The sequence below is a fragment of the Hydra vulgaris genome, chromosome 14 (assembly GCF_038396675.1).
Source record: "Hydra vulgaris chromosome 14, alternate assembly HydraT2T_AEP".
Taxonomy (NCBI): domain Eukaryota; kingdom Metazoa; phylum Cnidaria; class Hydrozoa; order Anthoathecata; family Hydridae; genus Hydra; species Hydra vulgaris.
Window position 1 is genome coordinate 30,446,018 of NC_088933.1, and position 26,060 is coordinate 30,472,077.

Genomic DNA, 26,060 nt, shown 5'->3' on the forward strand with positions numbered 1-26,060 from the left:
TTTGTCATTATTTTTTATTTTTATTTTGTTTGTCTATTTTCTAAAATTTATTATTATTATTTTTTACCAGAAAAATAAATTCCATTAAATAAAAATTTAAATAAATTATGATTTGTTTTTTGGTGGTTCTTAAATTTTTCCCAATACTGAATAAGAGTGTGTTGACCAAATTAAAATTTTGCCTAACATGTCCAATAACTGACCAAATAACTGATGGTTTTGAAAATGATAAGTTTACTCTCGGAGTATTCATAGATTTATCCAAGGCATTCGACACCGTTGATCACTTTATTCTGTTAGAAAAACTAAAATGGTACGGGGTATGCAATAAACCATAAAATTGAATAAAAAGTTATCTATCTAATAGAAAACAATATGTTCAAAACAAGAAATCCGGAATACTGAATATTCTGTGTGGAGTGACTCAAGGATCGATCCTAGGACTGCTCTAATTTTTAATTCATGTTAATGATTTTAATAATGCATCAGTAAAACTGAATCCTATCGTGTTTGCAGACGATACAAATCTATTTTTATCTAACTGCAATATTAATTAACTTTATGCTGACATGAACATTGAACTAGAAATAGTAAATGATTGGTTTAGGTCAAATAAACTTTCTCTTAACGTTGAAAAAACTCAATATACCTTACTTCATAAACCAACGCAAGCCATAAAACAAACAAACCTTCAAATTTCTAAAACTGCCAAAACTTATTATAAATTATTAACAAATTAAAAAACAAGATGCTATAAAGTTTTTAAGAATTATTGTGGATGATCATTTATCATGGCTCCCACATATAAAATATATACAGTCAAATATTAATAGAACCATTAGTATTATGTTTCGAACTTGCCCATACATAAATTCGCATAGTCTAAAGCTCATATACTTCAGCCTTATCGATTGTTACATTACTTATGCAAATATTACGTGGGCAATTTGTCAACCAACAAAACTTAAAAAAATTCTTTCCTTACAAAACATGCTTGCAGAATTATATACAATAAAAAAAGGGGGGACCACACTAAACCTTTAATGATGGATATGAAAATGATGAACATATATCAGATAAATATTTATCAACACCTAATCTTTATGTATAAATATACCAATAATCTAACTCCTGAAATCTTTATAAGTAAATTTAATAAAAATCTAAATGAGAAGTATTTCTTAAGAATAAATCAGAGTAACACATAATAATTTATCTGAAAAAGTAAACAAATACACAGAATATATTATAACTTATAGAGGTCCCAAGCTATGGAACTCTTTTCTGAAAAACAATTTAAATATGGCAAAATCTTTAAATTCATTTCAGTGTCAAACAAAATCTTACGTTTTAAATCTTACGTATTAATTTTAATTTTTGTTCACAAAAAATTGTTTTTTAAGCATTATATCTGATTATTAAACTGCTTGTATTTTAAATATTAAATGTAATCTTTATATATTATATGCTGAATATGAAATCATACATTTAATTGGAAATTTGTATTTAAATATCTTCTTTTTATGACCTTTTGTGACTATTAGTATCTATTAATATTATATCTTTTCTTAACTATTTGTATCAAAAAAAAAAAAAAAAAAAAAAAAAAAATATATATATATATATATATATATATATATATATATATATATATATATATATATATATATATATATATATATATATATATATACATAACGGGTGATGCCTTTTTATTTATAAAAAATAACTTATTTATAAATAAAAAAACAAACTATATTTATTATATATTTTTTAAATAAAGCATTTATCTTTTAATAAAAATATATTATTTTTTAGATGAAAAAACAACTCCATCTGCAATTGATCTCAATTTTGCTCTGACGCCTTTCATATGCGACTGTAAAAAGTTTAAATCAATTTCTTGTAGCTTTAGTTTAATGCGATCAATCAAAACTTGCTCTGTTGAAGCTTGCCAATCTCCCTCGTAAACCTTCTGTGCCAAATGTACCCAAAAATTTTCAATTGGTCGTGCTTGAGGCACATTTGGGGGATTGGATTCTTTATCAACGTAATAGACATATTGGTCCATCCAATTTAGAGAATCTTTAGAATAATGAGAACTTGCTAAATCTGGCCAAAATAAATAGTTAAAGTCTCCATGATACTTGTGAATAAATGGAAGAAGTCGTTTTTCTAAACATTCATTAATATAGATTGTTGAATTGATCGCTACAGTCTTGGAAGTGCGAAACAATGGCTCTGACATACCACGGTCAGATATGGCTATCCACATTAATAATTTTTTTGGAAATTTCTCTTTTCCTATAAAACGAACACTTTCTGGGCATGTCTTTTTGTTGTTTGTGTAGTATCCAGAATGTCCAGCGATGTTGTCCCCTGCAAAACAAAAGTATTTTTCGTCATCGATGACTAGAAGCGATTTTGTGTTATAGAGTTGGTTAACTAGTTTCCAGCTTCTTTTCTTTGCCTTTATTTGTTGTTCTATAGTGTATTTTGGAGTCTTTTCACGTTTTCTATATTTAATATTTATTTTTTTTAACTGACGACCAATTGTCGATTGATTTACACCGAATTTAATACCTATTTTTCTCTGACTGACCCATTTTCGATTGTTGACAAGTCTCGTTAATTCGGCTTTCTTTCTTTTTAGTCCAGGATGTCGGACGACCAGGGTGCTTTCTATCAGAACACGATTGAACAGTTTCAAGTCTTTTTAGGTTATCATATATTGTACTTCGAGCAAATCCTTCCTTTTCAAAATGATTTACGATTTTTTTTTTTATATATTAGGTTTATTTACAAAAAACATTTTTAGTCGCTTTCGAAAAGATTCTCGTTCAGCTGGATTTAACCTCATTTTAAATAATTGTGTTTCAAATAATAAAGTTTATATTTTATAGAAAGTTTATGCCTACGCATAAAACCACAAAAATTAATTATTATGCTCAATTAATGAAATTAGGATTTTTCCGATAACTTCCGCATTACCCGTTATATATATATATATATATATATATATATATATATATATATATATATATATATATATATATATATATATATATATATATATATATATATATATATATATATGTATATATATATATATATATATATATATATATATATATATATACATATATATATATATATATATATATATATATATATATATATATATATATATATATATATATATATATATATATATATATATATATATATATATATATATATATATATATATATATATATATATATATATAGGGGAGAGTGGGGTATTGGCGAACACCTAAGCGGGAATGCAAATTAAAGACACCAGTTATACAAAATTGATCATATTTATTGCTTATCAATTAGTTTAACTACTCAGTCACAAACCCTCAAAAGGAATTTTTAAAAATCTGATTATAAAATAAAAATTTATGCCAGAAATAAAACCATTGGTGTTCGGAATTACCCTGCCTACGTGGGGTAATTCCGAACACATTGGGGGGCAATCACAAGCACTGTTGTGTAATAGCGAATAAAAAGCTAATTGTAATAACTAAGTCTAAAAACTATATTATGCAACAAAAACAAAAAAAAGGAGTGACTTTATTTCCATAGAAGCTACAACAGAGTGTTACTCAAGAAAAAAGTTGCATAAAATTATCAGAAAAATTTAAAATCAAATTATAGTGAACAACATCCGCAGCTTCATTACACTACTGCACGTCTGGAACTAAGCATAGGATCCCTTCTCAGCAGGTAAAAAAAAATTGTCGAATTTATTTTTTTACAATGCTGTTTTGACCATGTTCGGAGTTACCCCGCGTTCGCCATTACCCCACTCTCCCCTATATATATATATATATATATATAATAAAAATTTTTCACTTTTTCAATATTATATCTTCTTTTTTGACTAATTGAGGGTGTTTGTACTTTTAATTGATACATCTTCTTTTTTCTCTATTTTTATTCTTAAATATTATATCTTCTTTTTACTATTTCTTTTTTTTTTCTCATAAAATTTCTACTTGATTTATTAACCATATATTACTATTATTGTTATGATCTGTAGGGGCTCTATGAAAAGATTAGGTTGGTATCTTGCCACCCATATCTTCTTTGAGCCCCTGTCTGTTTATTATTTATACATTAGTAATTATATTTTATTTTTTGTGAAAGAGAGTTGTAATTTATATAAACAGCAAAATAAAATAAAATTAAAAAAAAAAATTGTCGTTAGCCTTGTAGTGGTTAACGAAATTTTAAGATTAATTGAATTAAATTTAATAAAAATTCCTCGTGAGGACCAGGCTTTTGAAACACCTAACTTATTTTACTCAATATCGGGACAGCGGAGACTCATTTTTATATAAATAGCAATAAAAAAAATTTAAAACAACTTTATGCCCAGCTCTATTCTTATCATTAAGTTCACCAAATGACTGCTCGAAAATACCGCGAGAAATACCAGAGAACTGCGGAATAACATTAAAAAAGGCCTTCTTGTTTAGCAATGATGCATACAAGGCCAGTGCCAACTTCGAACCCCGACCCCCCAGTTCTAAAACCAGAACTTTAATCACTACACCACGGCTGCACATTTAAATGAAAATATTTAATATTTCAATATCATTATGCAATATTATGATACAATATATTATCATACAATATCAATATCAATATTATATTATCATGCAATAGTTTAATAAATCGGCACGATAATATTTAATATTTTAGTATTCAATAAGTCACATGTGCACACATGTTTGTTATTGAAGTTTGAAATAATGATTATCATCGAAAACTATTGTCTCAATCAATAATTATAAGAGTAGGCCATTTAAAATTTTTCAAAGTTTGCTTGTGTGAACACATATTAAACGTTTATCAATAATTTGTTGATATTAGTTATTAACTTAAAAAAAGTAAACAATCTATGCAGTTTTACACAAATTTAAACTTTAAAAATGAAAAATAAAAATTAATAGTATAAATTTTTTAATTTGGTAAAGAACTTATTTGACGAATAAGTTTACCAAGTAGAAAAAATTTATTAGAAATGAAAAAAGTAAACAACAAAATCAATTTAACTATTACAGTAACTATTACAGCAACAAAATTTATTCAAATAAATTCAATTAATCGTAAACTTTTTTAAACGATAGAATTTCGATTTCGTTCTAAAATTAACAAAAATAATTGTATATATACGTACATATATATAAATATATATATAAATATATACATATATATAAATATATATATAAATATATACATATATATTTATATATATATATATATATATATATATATATATATATATATATATATATATATATATGTATAAATATGTATACATATATATATATATATATATATATATATATATATATATATATATATATATATATATATATATATATATATATATATATATATATATATATATATATATATATATATATATATATATATATATATATATATATATATATATATATATATATATAATGCCATACTATATATGATCAATTTAATTGATACATGCAAATTATAAAAACTATCAGTTTTACACCAGAAATAGATTTAAAGAAGAACAACACACAGTGGGCCATTGACTGAACAATAGTAAATAAAAAAAGTCTGACTTTTCACGTTAAACTTAAATCATTATTAATATATTATATATCAATATTTTATAGTTTACATACAGTTAAAATATGAATGGGTTGACAAATATGAAAGTTAAAGTGCGTCAATATAGAAATTTTAATAATGAATAAATAGATACAAAATTTTGTTTACAAAATCTACAGTTATAATTTAACATTTTATCAAATATTTGGCATTTGAAACTGTTTTGTTATTGAACTTTCTATTTTCTACATTTTAAGAGTTGTTGCAATAGGTAAGAGTTGTTAAATTAAAATAGGTAAGCAGTTTCAATTCATGCAAAGAAAGTATTGATTCTGACTATGATGTGTCCAAATCAAAAAAATAAATAATGATTTTAGAATTAAAACCAGATGAACTAATTGTAGCTACTTCTGCTGTTAGTGTTGGTGCTAGACCCTTGGCTACTATGATATCTGCTATCTTCAACAAAGCTGGTGTTGATTTGCATGAAATTTATTTATCAAGATCTACTCTACACAGAAAAGATACAGAATTATTGAAAATGTTGATAATTATTATTCACGAAAGTGAATATGTATATTTGTTTTGTATAATTATTATTTTGAATATATTATTTAACTGCTTTAGGTGAAACGCTAAAACAGGATCTTGTTGATATTTTAAAAGAAAAGAAACTTATTGTTCATTTTGATAAGAAACTTGTTAGACAGCTGGAAGACAAAAATGATCTGACAGTTACCTGTGAAAGAATTGCTGTTAGTGTAACAGTTCTAGATTTGGAATGTTGAGATGATTTCTTGCTTGGCATTGTACAGGCACAAAATTTAATTGGTTCAGAGCAGGCTCATTTAATCATCAATTTCTTGGAAATTTACGATATCATTAACATTATTGTGGGTGACGTGACACCACTGCATTCAGCATTGGAAAATAAGCTGGGTCATTTAAAAACATATTAAACATTTGATTACTGAACTGACTGGTGCCAAGACCAAGTCTCCAAGAAGAAAAACTTTTGAGCGCTTACAGAAGATCTGGTCAAAAATTATTGATACAATTGACACCTCATCAGACATATCTAGTTAGGTTTAACTAGACTTTTTTAGAGGTTGGATCACCTATTTACATTATACCCAAGGTAGCATTAAAGTTTGGGGAGACTGCATTAAATAAAAATGTTTTAAAGAGAGGAGACTACAAACATTTTTGACAAACCTATGTTTACTACCTTGGTGGACATGTTCCTGCTATAATAGTTTATCAGCCAGGAGCTTGCCATGAAGCAAGGTTTATCGTAGATGCAACTTATTTGCTTACATTAGAAATGACAAAGGACATATCAAATATCATAAATGAAAAAGAGAAAAAGATAGTTCAGACAGCTTTTTATTTATATCTCTAACATACTGTGCTTGGTTCTTCAAAGTATTTAAAGCTCTAGTTAATGATTCATCAGCTTTTAAGGACATGTTTGATTCAGAGTATCGTGAGCTCACTCAAAAACTACTGAAAAGTATGCAGAATTATATCTGGAATTTAAGCAAGCAGCTTGTTTTATTGTCTTAAGCTGATGATGAAGTTGAGAAAGACGATAAGATGAAAACACTGAAAAAGCACCAACTTTTTCCTTAAGAGTTTCCAATTCCTAAAGAATTCATGAAGGGCAAATCTAAAATGCCTTTAAACACAGTCTACAACACTATCAGATTTAGATGGTAATTAGAGCTGGATCTTGTTTCGCCCAGCCAGTGTTACTCATGCCCAGGTTAAGTTAGCTGCAATAAAGGACTTTTCTATTTTGAACAACTTTAAATTGTTTTCAAAAATTATAGATTATTGTAGGCAAAAATTATTGCGCAGAAAAGAATATAAAGTTGATCCAAGACTATATTATGTCATACCAAAATGAAGAAATGAAACAGAATGCGTTGTTGGTTGCCTGAAACCACAGAAAGAAGTTGGATGGAAATTTGGCTAAAACCCGGCTTAATCAAATTTAAAGAGCTTATATTTTTTATATTTATATTTTATATTTATATGTTATACTTTTCAACCTTTCTGTCCGCAATTCTTTAACATATGTAACATATAGTTTACACCACATAACTTTTATTATAAATGTTTGACAGAAAGAGATTATTTTATTAACTACATGTTTTTATTAAGTTTATATAATAAAAGAAAAGAATATAAATTTTTGAAAAAAATTTTACACCAAGCACTTATAACCTTTTAACTTAAAAAAATTCTTTTACACTTGGTCACAATAAACTTAGTGACTATGTTCTATATGACGCATATTACCTTTTTCCGAAAAAAAAAATTTGGTACACCCTATTGGGCACCTAATAAGAAATTTTTAAAAGGTCCAAATGCTGATACGTCTAGTTGAAGTCGCTTATGGCTACAGAGTGATAGAAAATAAAAAATTAATTTTCCATTCTCATTTACTAAGTTTAGTGTTTCTAAATATTATAAAGAAGAGCGATCAACAGAGTTTTATATTAATTTGAAGGCTTTAAGTTCCTAATGAAATTTGGATAAAATTTTTAAATTAAATATCTGTGACTCAGCCATTTCCGTTACCTACACCAATTCAGCCAGGTAAATTATTGTTAATAAAATAATCTTGGTAATTTTTGCGAAGAAGTATAAACATTGGGTGCACTATTTTTAAAAAAGAGATAAAATGGTTGCTAATGTGATATTAGTGCCTCCCTCCGCAGAGGTAATTTTTCCCTTTGCAACTATAACTTTACTTGGTTTTAACATTTTAAAAACACCAATTTGTCAACATTCCATATTTGTGAAGCACTAAATTTGTATTAATTCATAACTTTAACAAATTTCTCAAGGTTCAAATTGCTGCAGCGCAGACCATGCTGAGATCTTCCTTTCATCTAATACTTCTTTTACATTGAGTATACCGTTTTATTACATTTTTATCACCGTTTTATCACCACTTCCTCTAAGCAAACTAGGATTTCTTTCATAGCTTAATTTTTATGATTCATGAACGATGTCATTTAATTCTCCACTAAAAATTATCTCTAAAAATATCTGTTAGAAACAGACAGGCTTGCACATTTTAAATCAAGTCTTACTCTACCCCATGGCATTTTTATTTTTGAACAGCAGCTACTTTTAGATGTAATTGTTTCTTTTTTTTTTCTTAATAAGAGCAACTCATTTTCAAAACAAATATTTTTTTTTACTTTTTATAATTATTATATTGTTGTTGATATCCTTTTATTGATGAATGTTCACAGTTCCTCTCATCTTCTTGGATTATCCTTCACTATTGACATCTCATGAAAAACATATATACAATCAATTGCAAATTTAATACCTGTTAAGGTTGTCTCTTTTGTTTTTTACCTCAAAAAATCGCTTATATATATTTCCTTGTAATAAATACTCTCTTCATATTTGGGTAGGTTCTGAAAATGTGTTGTAAATGTAAATCTGCTCGAGCTGCCGAGCCTGAGCCTCAGTCCAATAATCGTAAGATTTTCTCAATTACTAACATAGTTCCTGTTGAAGTGAACTATTATCTTGTCTCCGCAACTAAAACTCAATCCCGAGTCTAGTTTTGGTCGATGTTAGGTTGATTTGGTATATATGAGTAGTAGATGAAGTAATATAACACCTTTTCCATAAAAATTGCGACTGGCTTTAAATTTGAATAAAAACTTAAATAAACACGACAAAAATTTTTTTTTTTTGTATGTTCTTTGATTTAAATATGCAGAATAGGAAAATAAAAATAAATTTATCACAAGACTCCATATTTTCAAATTTGATCAAGTCTGGTATTGGTACCTTATACCAGCTTTAGTACAGCATTTAGGTCAAGTCTACTGGCACAATAACGAGTCCGACGCTCAAGGTTTGATATATTATTTGTAGATCATCCATAATTGTACACATCCCGCTTAAGCATTGTCCAAAAATCCTCTATAGCACGAGCTTCTGGTAAGTTTGCTGGATTGTCTTTTTTTTGAACAAATGGTATCTTCTGGGTTTTTAACCATTTTGTTACCGAATTAGCATAGTGAGATGTTGCTAAATCGGGTCAAAAGATATACTTGGTGTCTCAATAATATTTGTTAATAAAAGGTCGCAAGCGCTTTTGTAAACACTCTTTTAAATAGATCTCTTGGTTTACCGCATGGCCAGAAGGAACAATGTAAATAGATACGACCCCTCGAGGGGAGATTGCCATCCATACAAGTAAATTTTTTTCAAACTTTGCAACATCATAATACTTAACAATGTCTGGTGTCAATTTTTAATTATTTGAATAGCATGTATTATGACCAGCCAGTCTGCTTTTCGACAAAGTAAAGAATGACTCATCGTCAATAATAAATTCATGGTTGCGATATTTTGAATAAAGTCGACCATATTTTCGGCGACCCCAAAGCCTCTGTTCAGGAGTTCTACTTCGTCTTTTTTTTTTTTAATAACAAAGAATAAGCTTTTTAAAAAATTTTAAGATTCGTTCGATGGCGCTTTTGCTGCAACCAAGTCTTCTAGAAGCCTTTGAAAGTGACACACCTTTTCGATTGTTAAACATTTTCCTTAATTTGATGCGGTTGTTTTGTGTATTAAGAGTAGGCCTTCTTCAACTTTCAGCTTTGCGACCCAGAGATTTATTTTGATCGTAACTGTTCATATATCAGTAAATTGTAGCTTTTGAGTAGCCCTCCATCTTAAAATGGTTCCAAACAACGTGTTTTCCATCTTTATGTTTTTTTTTATAAAAATTATACACACGACTTTTTAGGGCTTGTTGATATGGCATTTCAAATCGTTGTTTAAACAAAAAGTAATCAGAGAATTTATATGCTAATTGAAAGAGGAAAGATAGAGCTTTCATTTGATACCAAACACTAATTATTTTATTAAGCTTACTAATTAAATATCGCTAATTCAAGTTAATCTCAAATTTTATGGAACAGGTGTTACAATATAAATCTATAAATAAATAGTTTATATAAATAAAAAATATAAATGTAACGTATACAATAACATCAAGGAAAACCATAGCAAACAAATAACACGCAATTTCAGTTTTAGTAATTGAAGTCTTACGTAATGAAATTAATAAAATTGTTAGGTTATAAAATTATAATTTTTTTTTAATTTTCTTTTACGCTCAAAAATGTATATTTACTGACTGAATTATTTACGGATAGGCAAAGTAAAGGGGGCATTGAATAATTTAAGGTTTAGCGCAGCAGTTTGTAGGGAAAGTTCGCGTACCTAGGGCCGACTTTTTTCGATGCCCAAATTCAAGGCCTTGGACTTGTCTAAAAATAGTACAACTGATGTGATCACATCTCTATACTAATTACTCAATATTAATAAAGGTATAAAGACATAAAATATAAAAATCCGTGATGTAAAAGGGTTTAAAAACTAGTAGCCTTAGGTAAAAAAATTTTAATTGTACCTATGTTCACCAGCAGGGTTAGAGTCAATTGCGTTTAATCAAATACAAATAAAAAACAAATACGTTAGTTCATCCAAACCAAAAATACATATACAAATATTTTTATTTTAGGTTAGGAAAAAATATAAATATTTTTTATAACAAAGATAAGAATGATAAAATGATCTACTACATAGAAGAATGAAATAAGTCGTCTAACAAACATCCACTAAAATAAATTAAAAACAAATTATTATTGAATAAAAGGAAAAAAAAAACAGTGGACCTTCTGGTATTTCCCAAAAACATACTGGTTAACCTTGTGTATGGAACTGCAAAATACATTTCACTCAAATACAAATAATAGTATTTAAGTAATTTTTTAATTAAATACAACATGAATTCAAAAACGCCAAATTAGCTCATTTTTACCAAATACAATTGCAAATACAAATACCCCTTGACCCCAACCCTGGCCACCAGCTATTGTATCTAAGGCCACTTTCTGAAAATTAATAGTTTTTCTGAGATAAAAGTAGATTTAACTCTATAATAAATAGACAACAAAGAGATTTTATCAAAAATTTGTTTATTCTTAGATTATTATAAACAAATTTATCTAGTGTTACTTAAAATTTCGCTCGTTTAAAAATGTATATTCTGCATAGTTCGGAGCAAAATTGACGAATAAGTCTATGTGTAAAAAGGTAATCCCAACACAACCGCCATAATATAAAAAGCTCAGCACCTACTGAAATTCAACAAACAACCTCATGATTAAATAAATTCTTTATTAGAGAAACAAACGTATGGCCTGAGGTACACGCAAACTGTGTGGCACAAAGTATAAAACTTAAACCCGGATGGAGAGGAAACTTAATAAACATCGCATTTAGTACTTAAGTAACAAACAATATAATATATAAGGACCTATAGAAAAGGATTTTCTCTAGGATTGTAAAAGAATATAAGATACCAGCAGCAAAGTTTTCTTTAGGCTATCGAAAAGCGTTTTCTGATTATAATTTGCCATGGCAACGCTCTCTGAGAGTCAAAATAGGATTGAAACGTTTTTTTTTCTAACTACCAACCGACTGAGAAGCATAACTCAAAACTTTATAGTTTTCAAATAAAGTGGGATAGCACTAAGTACACGAACTTATCCTACATACATCAACTGATTTAAAAAGGGATAGGTGTTGCGATAGCGCTCACATGCCTATCGCAAATTGTTAGTTTGTGCGTGACTCTTGATGTCACGTGACTGCCATGCGAATTTGTAAATAGTTTATGGTTGCACGCTAGCAGTTCGTAGCTGTAGTCATTCCTCGTATCTTCTTGATGTAATATTTATAACGAGAGAAAGTTAATACATTTATATAAATTAACATATAATTATATTCTTGTTGGTCTTATACCCAAACACAATAATAGGAGCAGTGGTTTGTATATATTATTATAAATTACTACTTAAACAAGAAATATTAAAACATGAATAAAAATATTGAAAAACAAATTACAAAATATATTAGTGAAAAACCAATTTTTCACTAATATATTTTTAATGTCATAAATTTTAAAGTTACCTAAAACCTTCATCTTTGATATAACCTTCAGTTCGTAAAAGAATATTTCCCGATAAAACTTTTTTATCTGTCAACAAAGAAACAAGTATAATTATAAAGTTTAATACAATGTGCTCATTCATTTCTTTATTATTTAGATGAAGAACATCAGTTTACATTTTTTTAATACTTTTACATTAAACTCCCTCCGAATACAATAAACTCCCTGCGAATACAATAACTCAAACCTCCGAATAAATAAACTCCCTCCGAATACAATACACTCCCTCCAAATACAATAAACTCCCTCCGAATACAACAACTCGAACCTCCGAATACAATAAACTCCCTCCAAATACAATAACTCGAACCTCCGAATAAATAAACTCCCTCCGAATACAATACACTCCCTCCAAATACAATAAACTCCCTCCGAATACAACAACTCGAACCTCCGAATACAATAAACTCCCTCCAAATACAATAACTCGAACCTCCGAATAAATAAACTCCCTCCGAATACAATAAACTCCCTCCGAATACAATAACTCGAACCTCCGAACACAATAAACTCCCTCCGAATACAATAAACTCCCTCCGAATACAATAACTCGAACCTCCGAACACAATAAACTCCCTCCGAATACAATAAACTCCCTGCAAATACAATAATTCGAACCTCCGAATAAATAAACTCCTTCCGAATACAATAAACTCCCTCCGAATACAATAACTCGAACCTCCGAATACAATAAACTCCCTCCAAATACAATAACTCGAACCTCCGAATAAATAAACTCCCTCCGAATACAATAAACTCCCTCCGAATACAATAACTCGAACCTCTGAAGAACAAGAAAAATGGTTATCGAATGATTTTTATGTAAAATTAGGTTCAACACGAATCTGAAAATGCGTCGAACCTGATTTAGGTTACTGAAAGTTTAAATTATCGAGAGTTTTTTTTAGTTTTTTTTCTTCTTTGGAGTTAACAAGAGTTTTTTTTGGGGCGGTGAGGCAGGGTTAATCCCTGAATATTTGACCAAAATTTATTCATAGTTTCAGTTAAGTATTTAATACAACAAAAATTCCGGTTTAAAATTGGTACAAAGTATTAAAGCTGATTTTTAACTTTGACTTGATTTGTTCATATTATTTTAATTGTTTATTTTATATGTGTACAATGTGTAATGTATGGTTTAAAAAAATATATACGAATAAAAAATGAGCAACAACAAGCAACTTGTTAAAACTTTAATGCATGTCTATATATAAGATTTCTGTCAAAAAATATGTAAAATCAATAAAAAAATACTTATAAAAATTTAATTTAGACTGTTACCATTCGCATTCTCGACATTTTGATTCAAATTAGGTGCAGTTGGAGGCCGTATTAATTTCGCTGTTAGATAAGAAAAATCATTTAGGTCACTTTTTATTGCAGTTAGTTTATCATTTTGATCAATATCTTCATATCCTTAAAAAAATTGAAAAAGATTTATATTTACTTATTAACCACCTTGACGTGAAAAAGGTGATGGTGAAGATTGAGGTATGGGTTGGTGGTGGTGGAGTCACTCCAGTTAAGCAGTGTTTGGAAATTCTTAGTTTCTGTTTCTAACTAACAAGAACAAATTTTTAAAACAAAACTTTGATTTCGATTCAAAACAACTTACTTTACTTTACAACTTATAGTTTTGATATGAAACAAAACTTTAGTTGACACCCACCTCGAAAGTTAAAATTTCAAAACACTTCTTAAGCAATTTGTATTGTTAGGTTAACTGCGGTTTGCGTAAGCTGGCATAACTAAATTGGTTTACCATAGTTTTTATCATTATTTGTAATTTTTAGTAAAGTTATCATATTATAGTTGCTATTTGTAATGTTTTTTTATTCATATTGTTATTATTATTTTTATTATATTATTATTATTATTGCAATTATTAATATTATCTTTATTTATTAGTGCTTTATTTTCTTATCTTACTTTTTTTTTTTCTCTTTATTTTATTTGAAATTCTTTGTATGTTTTATTTATTGTTACTTTTTGTACATTTTTTTTTTAGGTGTCACTCCATTGACTAGTTTTAGACTGTATGAGTGACACCTAATTTTATTTATGTGAGTTTATAACATATTATTATATATATATATATATATATATATATATATATATATATATATATATATATATATATATATATATGTATATATATATATATATATATATATATATATATATATATATATATATATAAAATAAGTTATTATAATATATTATTTGAGTTTATAATATATTATTTTATATATATATATATATATATATATATATGTATATATATATATATATATATATATATATATATATATATATATATATATATATATAATATATATCTGTTTTTTGGTTACTCCCAACTTAATTATTTAAAGGTTCAAATAAGTTAGTGCACAGTTATTTTACTATATATTTAGGTTGATTAAAACTAGGGTTTAACACCCATATATATTTATTAAATTGAATGATTTTAGTGAATATAAGCCATATAAACAAATAATGTTGAATATCTGACGTTGCAATGACATCATTTGGTTACGTTTATTATAATTTTTAAACGGTTTTTTTAACGGTTTTTTCAGTTTGACAATGGCTCTCACTATAAGAGCCGAATTATTACGTGAAAAAAGAAATAAATAGTATGATACCGTATATGATGTTTTAATGCTTATAATATTATTACACATACTGTTAAAGATGTCACTTAAATCATATATATATATATATATATATATATATATATATATATATATATATATATATATATATATATATATATATATATATATATATATATATATATATATATATATATATATATATATATATATATATATATATATATATATATATATATATATATATATATATATATATATATATATATAATAGATATATATATATATATAATATATATATATATATATATATATATATATATATATATATATATATATATATATATATATATATATATATATATATATATATATATAAATTAGTAAAAACACTTATCTAATTTTTGATTACTTCAACACTGTGTTTCACCATCAGTAGGTTCATCAGGAAGAATAATGCATTTAGCTATGTAAGTTATCAAAAGGAAACTTACCGTTAATAGACTTTGCAGACTTTTCGTTTGTATAAATCAAAAGTAATAAAACCAATAGTTTTTATTGTTTATACGACACAAAGATGGAGCCGTCCAGTTACGTAGACCTGGGAGATGTGAAAATAAAAACAGATTGTAGATAGTGTCATTGAATAAAAAATAAAAATCATAAGAAAATATAAAATGTGTGGCAAAACTTTTGTGAAGTAGAAAAACGAAGAATAGACGATAAGGGGGTATGGGGAGGAACAACTAACGCTCTAGTCACTCTGAGTGTTGAACATATGCAAAAAAGAACAAATATTTGATATACTGATTTTAGAGACTGTTGATGTCTACAGGTGTGATGGTGTAGTGCATTAGTATGTTCCGTTCGATCGTCTCGTATGGTCTTGTTATGTTTTCGTTCACTTTCAAATCGGGTAAATAGAAAGCTAAACACACTCACTCCTTGCGCTTATGGGCTAGCACATCAGAGCCAGACGTAAGACCTACAGAATGGATTTCAATTGATCGAATGCACACATTAGTCACCGTTGGCCACAAGCCATCGCTCTTAGTCAAAAGAGCTACTGCCCCGTGCTGGTGTGGAATCATGTGCTATGGAGTGAGATTTTAGATCCAAGCACATAGTCAGCGAGCGCTGATCCGACGTGCATTGTGGAGCTTCCGAATGAACGTGTGCGTGAGTGTCAGCGTAGTCATTAGGGCATTGAGCGTCGTAACCACATCCAGCGGGATAGCCTAATGTCCGTTTTGTCGTTGTGGTGTACATTGGAAAAATTTGGGGCTTACCAGCCACAAAGAATAAATTTGTTTGTTTATGCGAAACACTGGTTGCAAAAAGTGACCAACGGAGCCGTCCAGTCACGTAGACCTGGGAGATGTGAAAATAGAAGTAGATTGTAGATGATGTCATTGGATGAGAATCATAAATGAATGTAAAGACTATTTTGTAGGAGGATGAAAATTTTAGGACTCAGGGATTAGGTGAACAATAACTCACGCTCTAGTCATACTAAACAAATGATAAAACAAGTCAATATTGATCCGCTGGTTCATTAAAGCCAACCATGGCTAAAATTATCGCACCATACAAAAACAATAAAATAAGTAGATAACAAAATATAAAGTAAAATGATAAAAAATATAAGTATGAGCAATATAAAAAGAAAAAATAGGCTAGTAAATGTGCTACTATATATGGTCTAAACTCTAGATAACAAACTGAAAACTGATAATCACCTGTGTGACATAAAAGTATATAAATGTTGTTAATGTAGTAAATTCATAATATAAAGATCACAAAGCGCTATAATACGTGGTTGTAAGAGGTAAAAAAATGTTGGTGCCATGGTAACCAATCAGAATTAAGTAGTGGATAATGGTGATCCCCCTCCTCAGGAATGCACTGCGATCACCAATGACGTTTCGGAGAGCCCGAGACCTGCACTAACGCCACTCGTCAGGGGCGTGTCCTTGCAACAGATCTCACCGCCTGCACTCTACGTCATGCTAGTCAATATTGCAATATAATAGGACTACACTACAAAAGCCAAAAATTCCAATCCCTATCCCAGTTTTTAATACAGCTCCAACATTCTTAGAGATCTCATGAGGGTGGTAAGGGAACGCGTGGTGTGAATATACGCAAATATGTTAATACATATAAATATCATATACACTTACATTAGAATAGACGAACGTGTACACATGTATGTATGCGTATGTATAAAAATAAACAATATAATGTATCGAAATAAACTAAGGCAAATAGAAAATAGTAATTAATAATTATGAGTAACTACCGTTTCTTTTATGGCTGAAATGTGTCTTATAAATATAATAAGTAAATACCACTCATAATCATCGAAACTAAGAATGTTTGTCGTTAGTATAAAAGTAGTTAGTAGAAAATATGGTAGAAAATGAGGTGACTCCAATAGTATGAGAAATATAAATCTCGCCTGATAAGTAGAGAAAAAAGCTATCACACAAAACAGACTCAGATAAATTAAAAAATGATTAGCCAGAGATAAAAAAAATACAGACATATAATCAGTAGGCAGAGAATAGTGAAAAAATAAACAGATGAGACAACAAATGCGATTTTTTACTAATAGCTTATAAACACTGAAAAACGTAACGTTTAAAAACAATATTGTTGACAAAACGACTTAACGAACGTTAGTGAACACTGTATAGTGCAAACCACAACAAACTAACTTAGCAACGTCAGATCAAGAAAACTAGATAGAAACAAAAAAGAAACAAAAAACATCATGAGATCGAGATATGTCTAAACTTAGACCTATAACTCGAACCTCCGAATAAATAAACTCCCTCCGAATACAATAAACTCCCTCCGAATACATTAACTCGAACCTCCGAATAAATAAACTTCCTCCGAATACAATAAACTCCCTCCGAATACAATAAACTCCCTCCGAATACAATAAACTCCCTGCGCATACAATAACTCGAACCTCCGAATAAATAAACTCCCTCCGAATACAATAAACTCCCTCCGAACACAATAACTCGAACCTCCGAATAAATAAACTCCCTCCGAACACAATAAACTCCCTCCGAATACAATAAACCCCCTCCAAATACAATAAACTCCCTCCAAATATAATAACTCGAACCTCCGAATAAATAAACTCCCTCCGAATACAATAACTCGAACCTCCGAAGAACAAGAAAAATGGTTACCGAATGATTTTTATGTAAAATTAGGTTCAACACGAATCTGAAAATGCGTCGAACCTGATTTAGGTTACTGAAAGTTTAAATTATCGAGAGTTTTTTTTAGTTTTTTTTCTTCTTTGGAGTTAACAAGAGTTTTTTTTTGGGCGGTAAGGCAGGGTTAATCCCTGAATATTTGACCAAAATTTATTCATAGTTTCAGTTACGTATTTAATACAACAAAAATTCCGGTTTAAAATCGGTACAAAGTATTAAAGCTGATTTTTAACTTTGACTTGATTTTTCATATTATTTTAATTGTTTATTTTATATGTGTACAATGTGTTATGTATGGTTTAAAAAAATATACAAATAAAAAATGAGCAACAACAAGCAACATGTTAAAACTTTAATGCATGTCTATATATAAGATTTCTGTCAAAAAATATATAAAATCAACAAAAAAATACTTATAAAAATTTTGATATGAAACAAAACTTTAGTTAAAACTTTATTTTTAGTAAAGTTATCATATTATAGTTACTATTTGTAATGTTTTTTTATTCATATTGTTATTATTATTTTTATAATATTATTGTTATTGCAATTATTAATATTATCTTTATTTATTAGTGCTTTATTTTCTTATCTTACTTTTTTTTTTTCTCTTTATTTTATTTGAAATTCTTTGTATGTTTTATTTATTGTTACTTTTTGTACATTTTTTTTTTAGGTGTCACTCCATTGACTAGTTTTAGACTATATTAACGAGTGACACCTAATTTTATTTATGTGAGTTTATAATATATTATACATATATATATATATATATATATATATATATATATATATATATATATATATATATATATATATATATATATATATATATATATAAATATATATATATATATATATATATAAATATATATATATATATAAATATATTTATATATATAAAATAGATAGATATATATATATATAATGTATAATATATATATATATATATATATATAATATATATATATATAATAGATATATATATATATATATATATATATATATATATATATATATATATATATATATATATATATATATATATATATATATATATATATATATATAATAGATACACACATATATATATATATATATATATATATATATATATATATATATATATATATATATATATATATATATATATAAATTAGTAAAAACATTAATTTAATTTTTGATTACTCCAACACTGTGTTTCACCATCAGTAGGTTCATCAGGTAGAATAATGCATTTAGCTATGTAAGTTATCATAAAGAAACTTACCGTTAATAGACTTTGCAGACTTTTCGTTTGTATAAATCAAAAGTAATAAAACTAATAGTTTTTGAAACATATTGTAGTATGTTAGAAGATAAAATATCGAACTGATTTACAGCATATCATTTGTTAAACTGAATTTGTTTTAAGTGATATTGCAAGCATTATTAACAAGATAAAAGCTAGAAAAATAATGCTCTTGGCTATCAACGAAGAAAAGAATATAATTTGTTTAATCTCGTAAATTTAATTTAGTTATTGTTGATAATTCTTTAGTTGAAGCAAATAAGATTAGAAAGTTATTTATATTTTTTGTCTTAAAAAAGTAATTTGTGAAATAAAGTATTTATTATTATTTATTAAATTTACTATTATTTATTAAATTTTTTATTATTTATTAAACTTATTATTATTTATTAAATTTATTATTATTTATTAAATTTTTTATTATTTATCAAACTGCCAAGAAACTTTTTTTTTCAGAAGTGCATATAATTAACATATTTTTTTATGCTCGATTAACATAATTTAATGTTTTTATGACTTTTTTTTTGTGTTATTATCGACTTCGACTAAATCGACTAAAAGTCGACTAATCGAAAGTCGAAATTAGTCGACTAAGAAAAAATGAATATTCGACTATGGACTTCCTACTTATCGGCTAAAAGTCGATTTAGTTGAGTGAAAATCGTAAAATCCTTTTATTTTTTCGTTAGATTTAACTTTCCAATCTTTTATTTTTGTTTGATAACAATATAACCAGCTCATGTATTTGCATTTCAGAGGTAATTTCAGAAGATGATATCTTCACTATAACCTGAACTGTAACTGAAGTTTTTTGCCGCTTTCTTTATGAACAGACGTAAAATGTTTTTGCTGCGTAAAAATTTAAAGATAAAACTGAATAAATTACACGCATACAAAAAAAATTAAGGGAGATGGAAGATCGATCGAGACGTAATAATTTAAGAGTAGATTGAATACACCGATTGAGCTTTGTAACGCGCCATTATGATTTGGGAGTTCGAGACCCCGTTGGAGGGGTAAAAGTAGAGACAACGTATCAAATCTCCCATTAAAACTTGAGAAAACGAAGTATAAACATCTATCAAAAGCATTCAAATAAAATTTATTTAATTATAAAGTATAATCTAAAAACAAAATTTGTATTTGAAGATGCCGAAAGTTAATTGTGCCGTAATTGGTTGTACAAATAGTACATATAGATTGAAAAAATGGAAAAAAGAACTATGCAATGAACACCAACAAAATATAAGAAGAGAGGAATGCCAATTATGCGAAAAGCCATTTTTATTATATAAGTTTCCATCAGAAAATCAAAAAAATAAAGAAAGACAATTATGGGTCAAAGCTTTAAGAAGAGAATTTATAAATAAGACATTATGGCAGCCAACAGGTAGTGATAGGGTATGCTCCATACACTTTGTTGATAGAATTCCTTCAACTGCAAACCCTACGCCTACTTTATGTCTTGGATATGAAATAAAAGCTAATAAATCTAGGAGAAATTTATTAAAACACCCTATACCATTAAAAAAGCAAAAACTTAACTGCACTGCTGGTACCAGTTGTTCAACTTTTATGACACATGCTTTAACGACCTCACCTCACTTGCTTCAACCAACTGATTCTAATAATATTTCAACTTTTATGACACATGCTTCAGGACAACCATATCATTCTAATGATATTTCAACAGATTTAGATGAAGAAAATAATTCACCACAAACAAATATATTATTTTTCTCACCAGTATCTGATCATTCGTATTGCTCTATACAATCAACTAAAGTTTGCAAAGTATGTGTTGACAAGAGTAATTTAATTGAATCACTTATCAGTAAAGTAAACACGTTAACATTAACTTGCCAAAGATTCAAACGTCAAATATTTTTTGATAGTGTTAAAAGTCCAGTATTTACATGGAGAAAAATCAAAACTGATGCTAAAATGAACTTTTATACTGGTTTATCAACAATCACATTATTTGAGAGTTTGTTTCTACTAATCAAACCATATTTACCAAATTTATTTTATTGGTCTGGTCCAAAAAGGTTTACTAATTCTAAAAACAAGAAAAAACATGCTTTAATGAAAAAATCAAAAAAACTATCACAAAGAGACGAGTTTTTACTTGTTTTAATGCGATTAAGATTAGGACTTCTAAATCAAGACTTGGCCGATCGTTTTGGCATATCCCCAGCATTGTGTTCACGCACATTCACAACTTGGATTAAAATGTTAAGTCAAGTTTTAGGAAAAGCATTAGTTGTATGGCTTCCACGAGAATCTATTCGTAGCAATCTGCCACCTGTTCTTGTAAAAGCTGGTTATCAAAAATGTAGAGTAATTCTTGATTGTGCAGAAGTTTTTATAGAACGTTCAAAGTCTCTTGATAAGCAATCAAGCACCTGGTCAGACTATAAGCATCATAATACATTTAAATTCTTAATAGGTGTTAGTCCAACTGGATATATTACATTTCTTTCATCGTGTTATGGAGGAAGAGCAAGCGATAGGTTTATTACAAGAGATAGTGGTATTTATAATCTACTAGAACGAGGTGACGAAGTTATGGCTGATTGAGGTTTTCAAATTCAAGAAGATTTAATTTTAATTTCTGTACTTTAGTTGTGCCCCCTGGTGCCCGCTTAAAAAGCCAGTTAACCGCCGAAGAAGTTCAAAAAACAAAACATGTTGCAAATCTGAGAATACATGTAGAGCGAGCTATTAACCGTATTAAAACGTACAGAATTCTAAATGGAAGTATGTCGATTAGCATGCTGCAACATGCAGATGATATTTTACTAACGTGTGGTGCACTTTGTAATTTAAAATCAAAACTTATAGCTGACCCTAAACCAAAAATTAGTACTCATTAAATAAATTTTTTGTTTCACTTAATTGTTTTTATTTGTAAAATATTTTTTGGGGGTTTTATTACTTATTCCTGTGCCTTTGGGTGTTCTTATTTTGTCTAATCTATAATAGAGGTTGATTGGTTAATCGGAGGTCGAATAATTTACTTTCAAATCTCAATCGTTATATTATTGTCTAATCAACAGGCGCGATTTTACGGGGAAGGGGTTGTCTCAACCCCTCCCTATAAAGGTAATTTCCAAGTTATATATTTCATAGTTTGTATTTTCAAGAATATAGTCGGCTAGTCTGTAGATATGGAGTTTTAAGAACTTTTTTTTGGAAGGCAGTGGCACCATTTAAGGATCCCCCCTCCTTTAATTAATAGAATCGCCCCTGGTAATCAATGCACCGATTAATTGTAATTTATGTAAAATGAAATTAACAAATTAAATTAAACAAAATAAAATAATTTCATACTTTACGCCTAAGACATATTCACAAAAATAGTGGATGCCAAACAAATCTAGTACTTTTTTTTTAAGTTGAAGGATCTGCAAATTTAAAATCAGCTACAGGCGGCATAAATTCTTTGTCTCACTTTGATATCAATGACTTCTTTCAGGGGCTGCACGAAGAGGTGTTTTTCTTGGGGTGTCATAAGCGCATATTGCTGACTAGGACCAACGATGTCCATATTTGCCGACTACAAATCAAGACTAGAGTAGGGGGAGATGTTAGACACCTATCGCCGGTCCTTACTTCTTTAACTTTGATTACGATGTCTTTTTTTGCAAACTAGTTTAAAAATTTTAAAAACAAAATGTAAAAATACTAACCCGCAATAGCAGTATTTTTGGGTTTGCAAAAACCATAAAAACTACCAACCCAGAATTGTAAAATACTACCCCGGGATTATTTTATGTTTCAAAAACTAATAACTTGGTATTTCATTATTTTCAGCAATGATACTTACTTCACTTGACAAATCTTCAACATTGTTTATGGACTTTAAGGGTGGATGCAAACCTTGTAGGAAGGGGAGGGGCGATTTTAATATTTTTCAATTTGGTGGATCCAGAATATCTTGTAAGGGGAGGGGGGCAATTATCAGATTTAATGATTTGTAAGCAAGCAATCACATGATTTTAAATTTGCACCAGACAATTTTTTTTAATGTTATTTTATTCAGGCCCAGGCTCCCAAATTTATTTTCGTTTGTAATCCCTACCCTTATGGATCCGCTTTTGATGGACTTATAGATATATACATATGAGATGATTTAAGTTTATAAAAAGTACTGAAGGTCCAATATTTTTAATTTGTTACCACCTTTTTACCATATAAATTTTATGAAAGTATAGGAAAATTGAGACCCTGCAGGAGAGGTAAGGAATAGTATAATGAAGTACAAAAATCAAAGCAATAACTTCTTAATAAAATTCAATTAATTAAAAAGAAGACCACCAAAACTTAAATTATATGTAACAATGGTGAAAGTTAACGTCAATTTTCACTATCTTTACATATAGTTTACTTAGGTTAAACAAATGGAAAAGAAATGAAAAAGTTTGTGAAGATTTCTATTTAAATTTTATTCACCAACATTAAAGTATAAATATATCCTCAAATCACAGTATTATCACAGTATATATTTTACTGACAAACATTAAAAAATAAATTTTATCAAGAAACATTTTAAAAACAAAAATAATAGAATTAGAGAAAGATAACAATTAAGAGACAAGGCAAAAGTGGAAAAAAAAAACTTAGTTTTTAAAAATATGATAAAAACCTAAATGTAAAAAAATGTTTTTTGAAAAGATTTCGATTATGTGCTAAAAATAGATTTCAAATAATAATCTTTAAAATAATTAATATATTTTTCCTTTAACAAATTCCACAAAGACACATCAAAATTAATTTTATCAACAACTATGCCATGTGGAGTCCATACAACAAAGTATGTAACACTGCACCTTGTAACAGCCATTTGTAACATACATTGGGTGTAATAAGTATGGTTAGTTTTAAGTTTTACATTGACACCCTCTTTTATTAAATATGGTAAATTTAATTCTGTTGGTGTTGTAAAATTAATCTTGTAAGGGCATTTCACTTCAATACATGCTTTAGGACAGCAATCACATGACATTATTCGGTCTGGACTTGCTCCAATGTAAGGATGTTCATAATCAAGGTAAAGTCCACATTCATTCAAAGTAAGATTTTTATGATGACCTTTCATTTTTTCATAAAATGCATTTACTGCTTTAACTTCCATTGTACGACCATATTTTAAGGCTGGGATATTGGGGTTAGTAAATGTCAGTCCTGATATTTTTTGGTTTAGTGACCAAAAGTTATGATACCCACCGACAGTTTTTTTAACTTTATCCATATTCGTTGCTACCTCATGAGCTTTAGAGGCAGTTATAACACTTTTTCGATAGTGATACCAATTTTCATTTTCATTTTGACCTCGTGTTGCTAACTCTATTCGTTTTATATTTTCAGCTGACATGCTTACTTTTAAACTTGTAAAAAATTCAGAACAACACGAAGAGGTAGAAATTAAACTGTCAATGCTTGGCAAATCAACTGGTGGCATATCAACGTTTGTCAAAACTTCACGAATAAAGTCTATTTTTGGCTTTGGAACAGCAGTAAACAAAATGCTTGTCGGCACAATATTCTCAAGAGCAGAAGCTACATCATTGATATTTAATAACTGCACTGTATTATTTGATAGAGGATTATATTTTTCTCTTTGTATATCTACTAACTTTCTCTTTTTTTTACCTCTTTCGCCAAAATCTTCACGACTAAAGTCAAGATCTTTGATTTTAGAAGGTGCTACTTCTTTTCGAGATGGCAGCCATTCATTTGAAGTGCTTGTACATGCAGGGTTTGTTAATCCGTTTCTTACAGCAGCTTCAACTCTATACATTGCTGCAGCAACATGATTACAAGTTTGACCCATGCCAGCCATGCATGTGCAATGACAGGCTTTTATTTTTGCACTTTTTTCTAATACTAACCACAGTTTATGATATGTATCATTAATAGATTGTGATCTTCGACATTCTGATTTAAATATACAATAACTACTTCCTGTTAAATTATGATACATAAGAGGCTGAATCCAGGAAGATTTATAGTAGCTGTATGCTTTTGAGTTTTTATAGTCACTTAAGTCTTTACTTCCTAGTTCTGATGGATTAAACATTAAATAGGTAAATATATCTGGATATAACAACATTGGCCAGAATGGCATACCCTCTTGTTCGTCCATCCAGCCATCAAGAATTTTAAATGGATCAGGTATTTGCATATTGTCTAATTCAAGTTTCAAATTATAT

The 26,060-nt window shown here is 28.1% G+C and overlaps 3 protein-coding genes and 1 long non-coding RNA gene across 5 annotated transcripts; 2 read left to right on the forward strand and 2 right to left on the reverse strand.

Annotated features, from left to right (window-relative positions):
- Window positions 1–1,807: 1,807 nt before the first annotated feature.
- On the reverse strand, window positions 1,808–2,860 carry LOC136091039 (uncharacterized). Its single transcript, XM_065818023.1, has 3 exons — window positions 2,804–2,860; window positions 2,584–2,753; window positions 1,808–2,516 (listed from the first exon to the last, which is right to left on the reverse strand). Exons 1-3 carry the CDS (start codon window positions 2,858–2,860, stop codon window positions 1,808–1,810), a joined length of 936 nt encoding a protein of 311 aa, XP_065674095.1.
- Window positions 2,861–5,066: 2,206 nt separating this feature from the next.
- On the reverse strand, window positions 5,067–20,015 carry LOC136090579 (uncharacterized). 2 transcript variants are annotated; one of them, XR_010643532.1, is made up of 5 exons: window positions 19,825–20,015; window positions 15,810–15,916; window positions 13,979–14,113; window positions 12,658–12,724; window positions 5,067–5,177 (listed from the first exon to the last, which is right to left on the reverse strand). XR_010643532.1 is itself a non-coding variant. In XM_065817373.1 (4 exons), exons 1-4 carry the CDS (start codon window positions 19,892–19,894, stop codon window positions 5,132–5,134), a joined length of 318 nt encoding a protein of 105 aa, XP_065673445.1. In that variant the 5' UTR covers window positions 19,895–20,015; the 3' UTR covers window positions 5,067–5,131. The 2 variants fall into 2 exon arrangements, 1 of the variants encoding a protein (XP_065673445.1); XM_065817373.1 differs by lacking the exon at window positions 15,810–15,916.
- Window positions 5,822–7,784, forward strand: LOC136090432 (uncharacterized). The gene is made up of 2 exons (XR_010643420.1): window positions 5,822–5,905; window positions 6,262–7,784. It is a non-coding gene; the product is annotated as an uncharacterized LOC136090432 (long non-coding RNA).
- Window positions 20,016–20,994: 979 nt separating the features above from the next.
- LOC136091040 (uncharacterized) lies at window positions 20,995–22,425 on the forward strand. The gene has a single exon (XM_065818024.1). The coding sequence runs from the start codon at window positions 20,995–20,997 to the stop codon at window positions 22,423–22,425; it is 1,431 nt and encodes a 476-aa protein (XP_065674096.1).
- Window positions 22,426–26,060: the final 3,635 nt, after the last annotated feature.

What these genes read in the sequence shown, in the direction of transcription:
- LOC136091039 (XM_065818023.1), bottom strand. Translation starts at nt 2,860, where the DNA reads ATGAGGTTAAATCCAGCTGAACGAGAATCTTTTCGAAAGCGACTAAAA. An exon ending in AGCGACTAAAAATGTTTTTT is followed by an intron (nt 2,754 to 2,803) that starts GTAAATAAACCT and finishes CATTTTGAAAAG; the next exon opens with GAAGGATTTGCTCGAAGTAC. An exon ending in GGTCAGTCAGAGAAAAATAG is followed by an intron (nt 2,517 to 2,583) that starts GTATTAAATTCG and finishes TATTAAATATAG; the next exon opens with AAAACGTGAAAAGACTCCAA.
- LOC136090579 (XM_065817373.1), bottom strand. Translation starts at nt 19,894, where the DNA reads ATGTTTCAAAAACTATTAGTTTTATTACTTTTGATTTATACAAACGAA. An exon ending in GTCTGCAAAGTCTATTAACG is followed by an intron (nt 14,114 to 19,824) that starts GTAAGTTTCTTT and finishes AATTTTTTTAAG; the next exon opens with GATATGAAGATATTGATCAA. An exon ending in AAATGTCGAGAATGCGAATG is followed by an intron (nt 12,725 to 13,978) that starts GTAACAGTCTAA and finishes CTTTGTTGACAG; the next exon opens with ATAAAAAAGTTTTATCGGGA.
- LOC136091040 (XM_065818024.1), top strand. Translation starts at nt 20,995, where the DNA reads ATGCCGAAAGTTAATTGTGCCGTAATTGGTTGTACAAATAGTACATAT.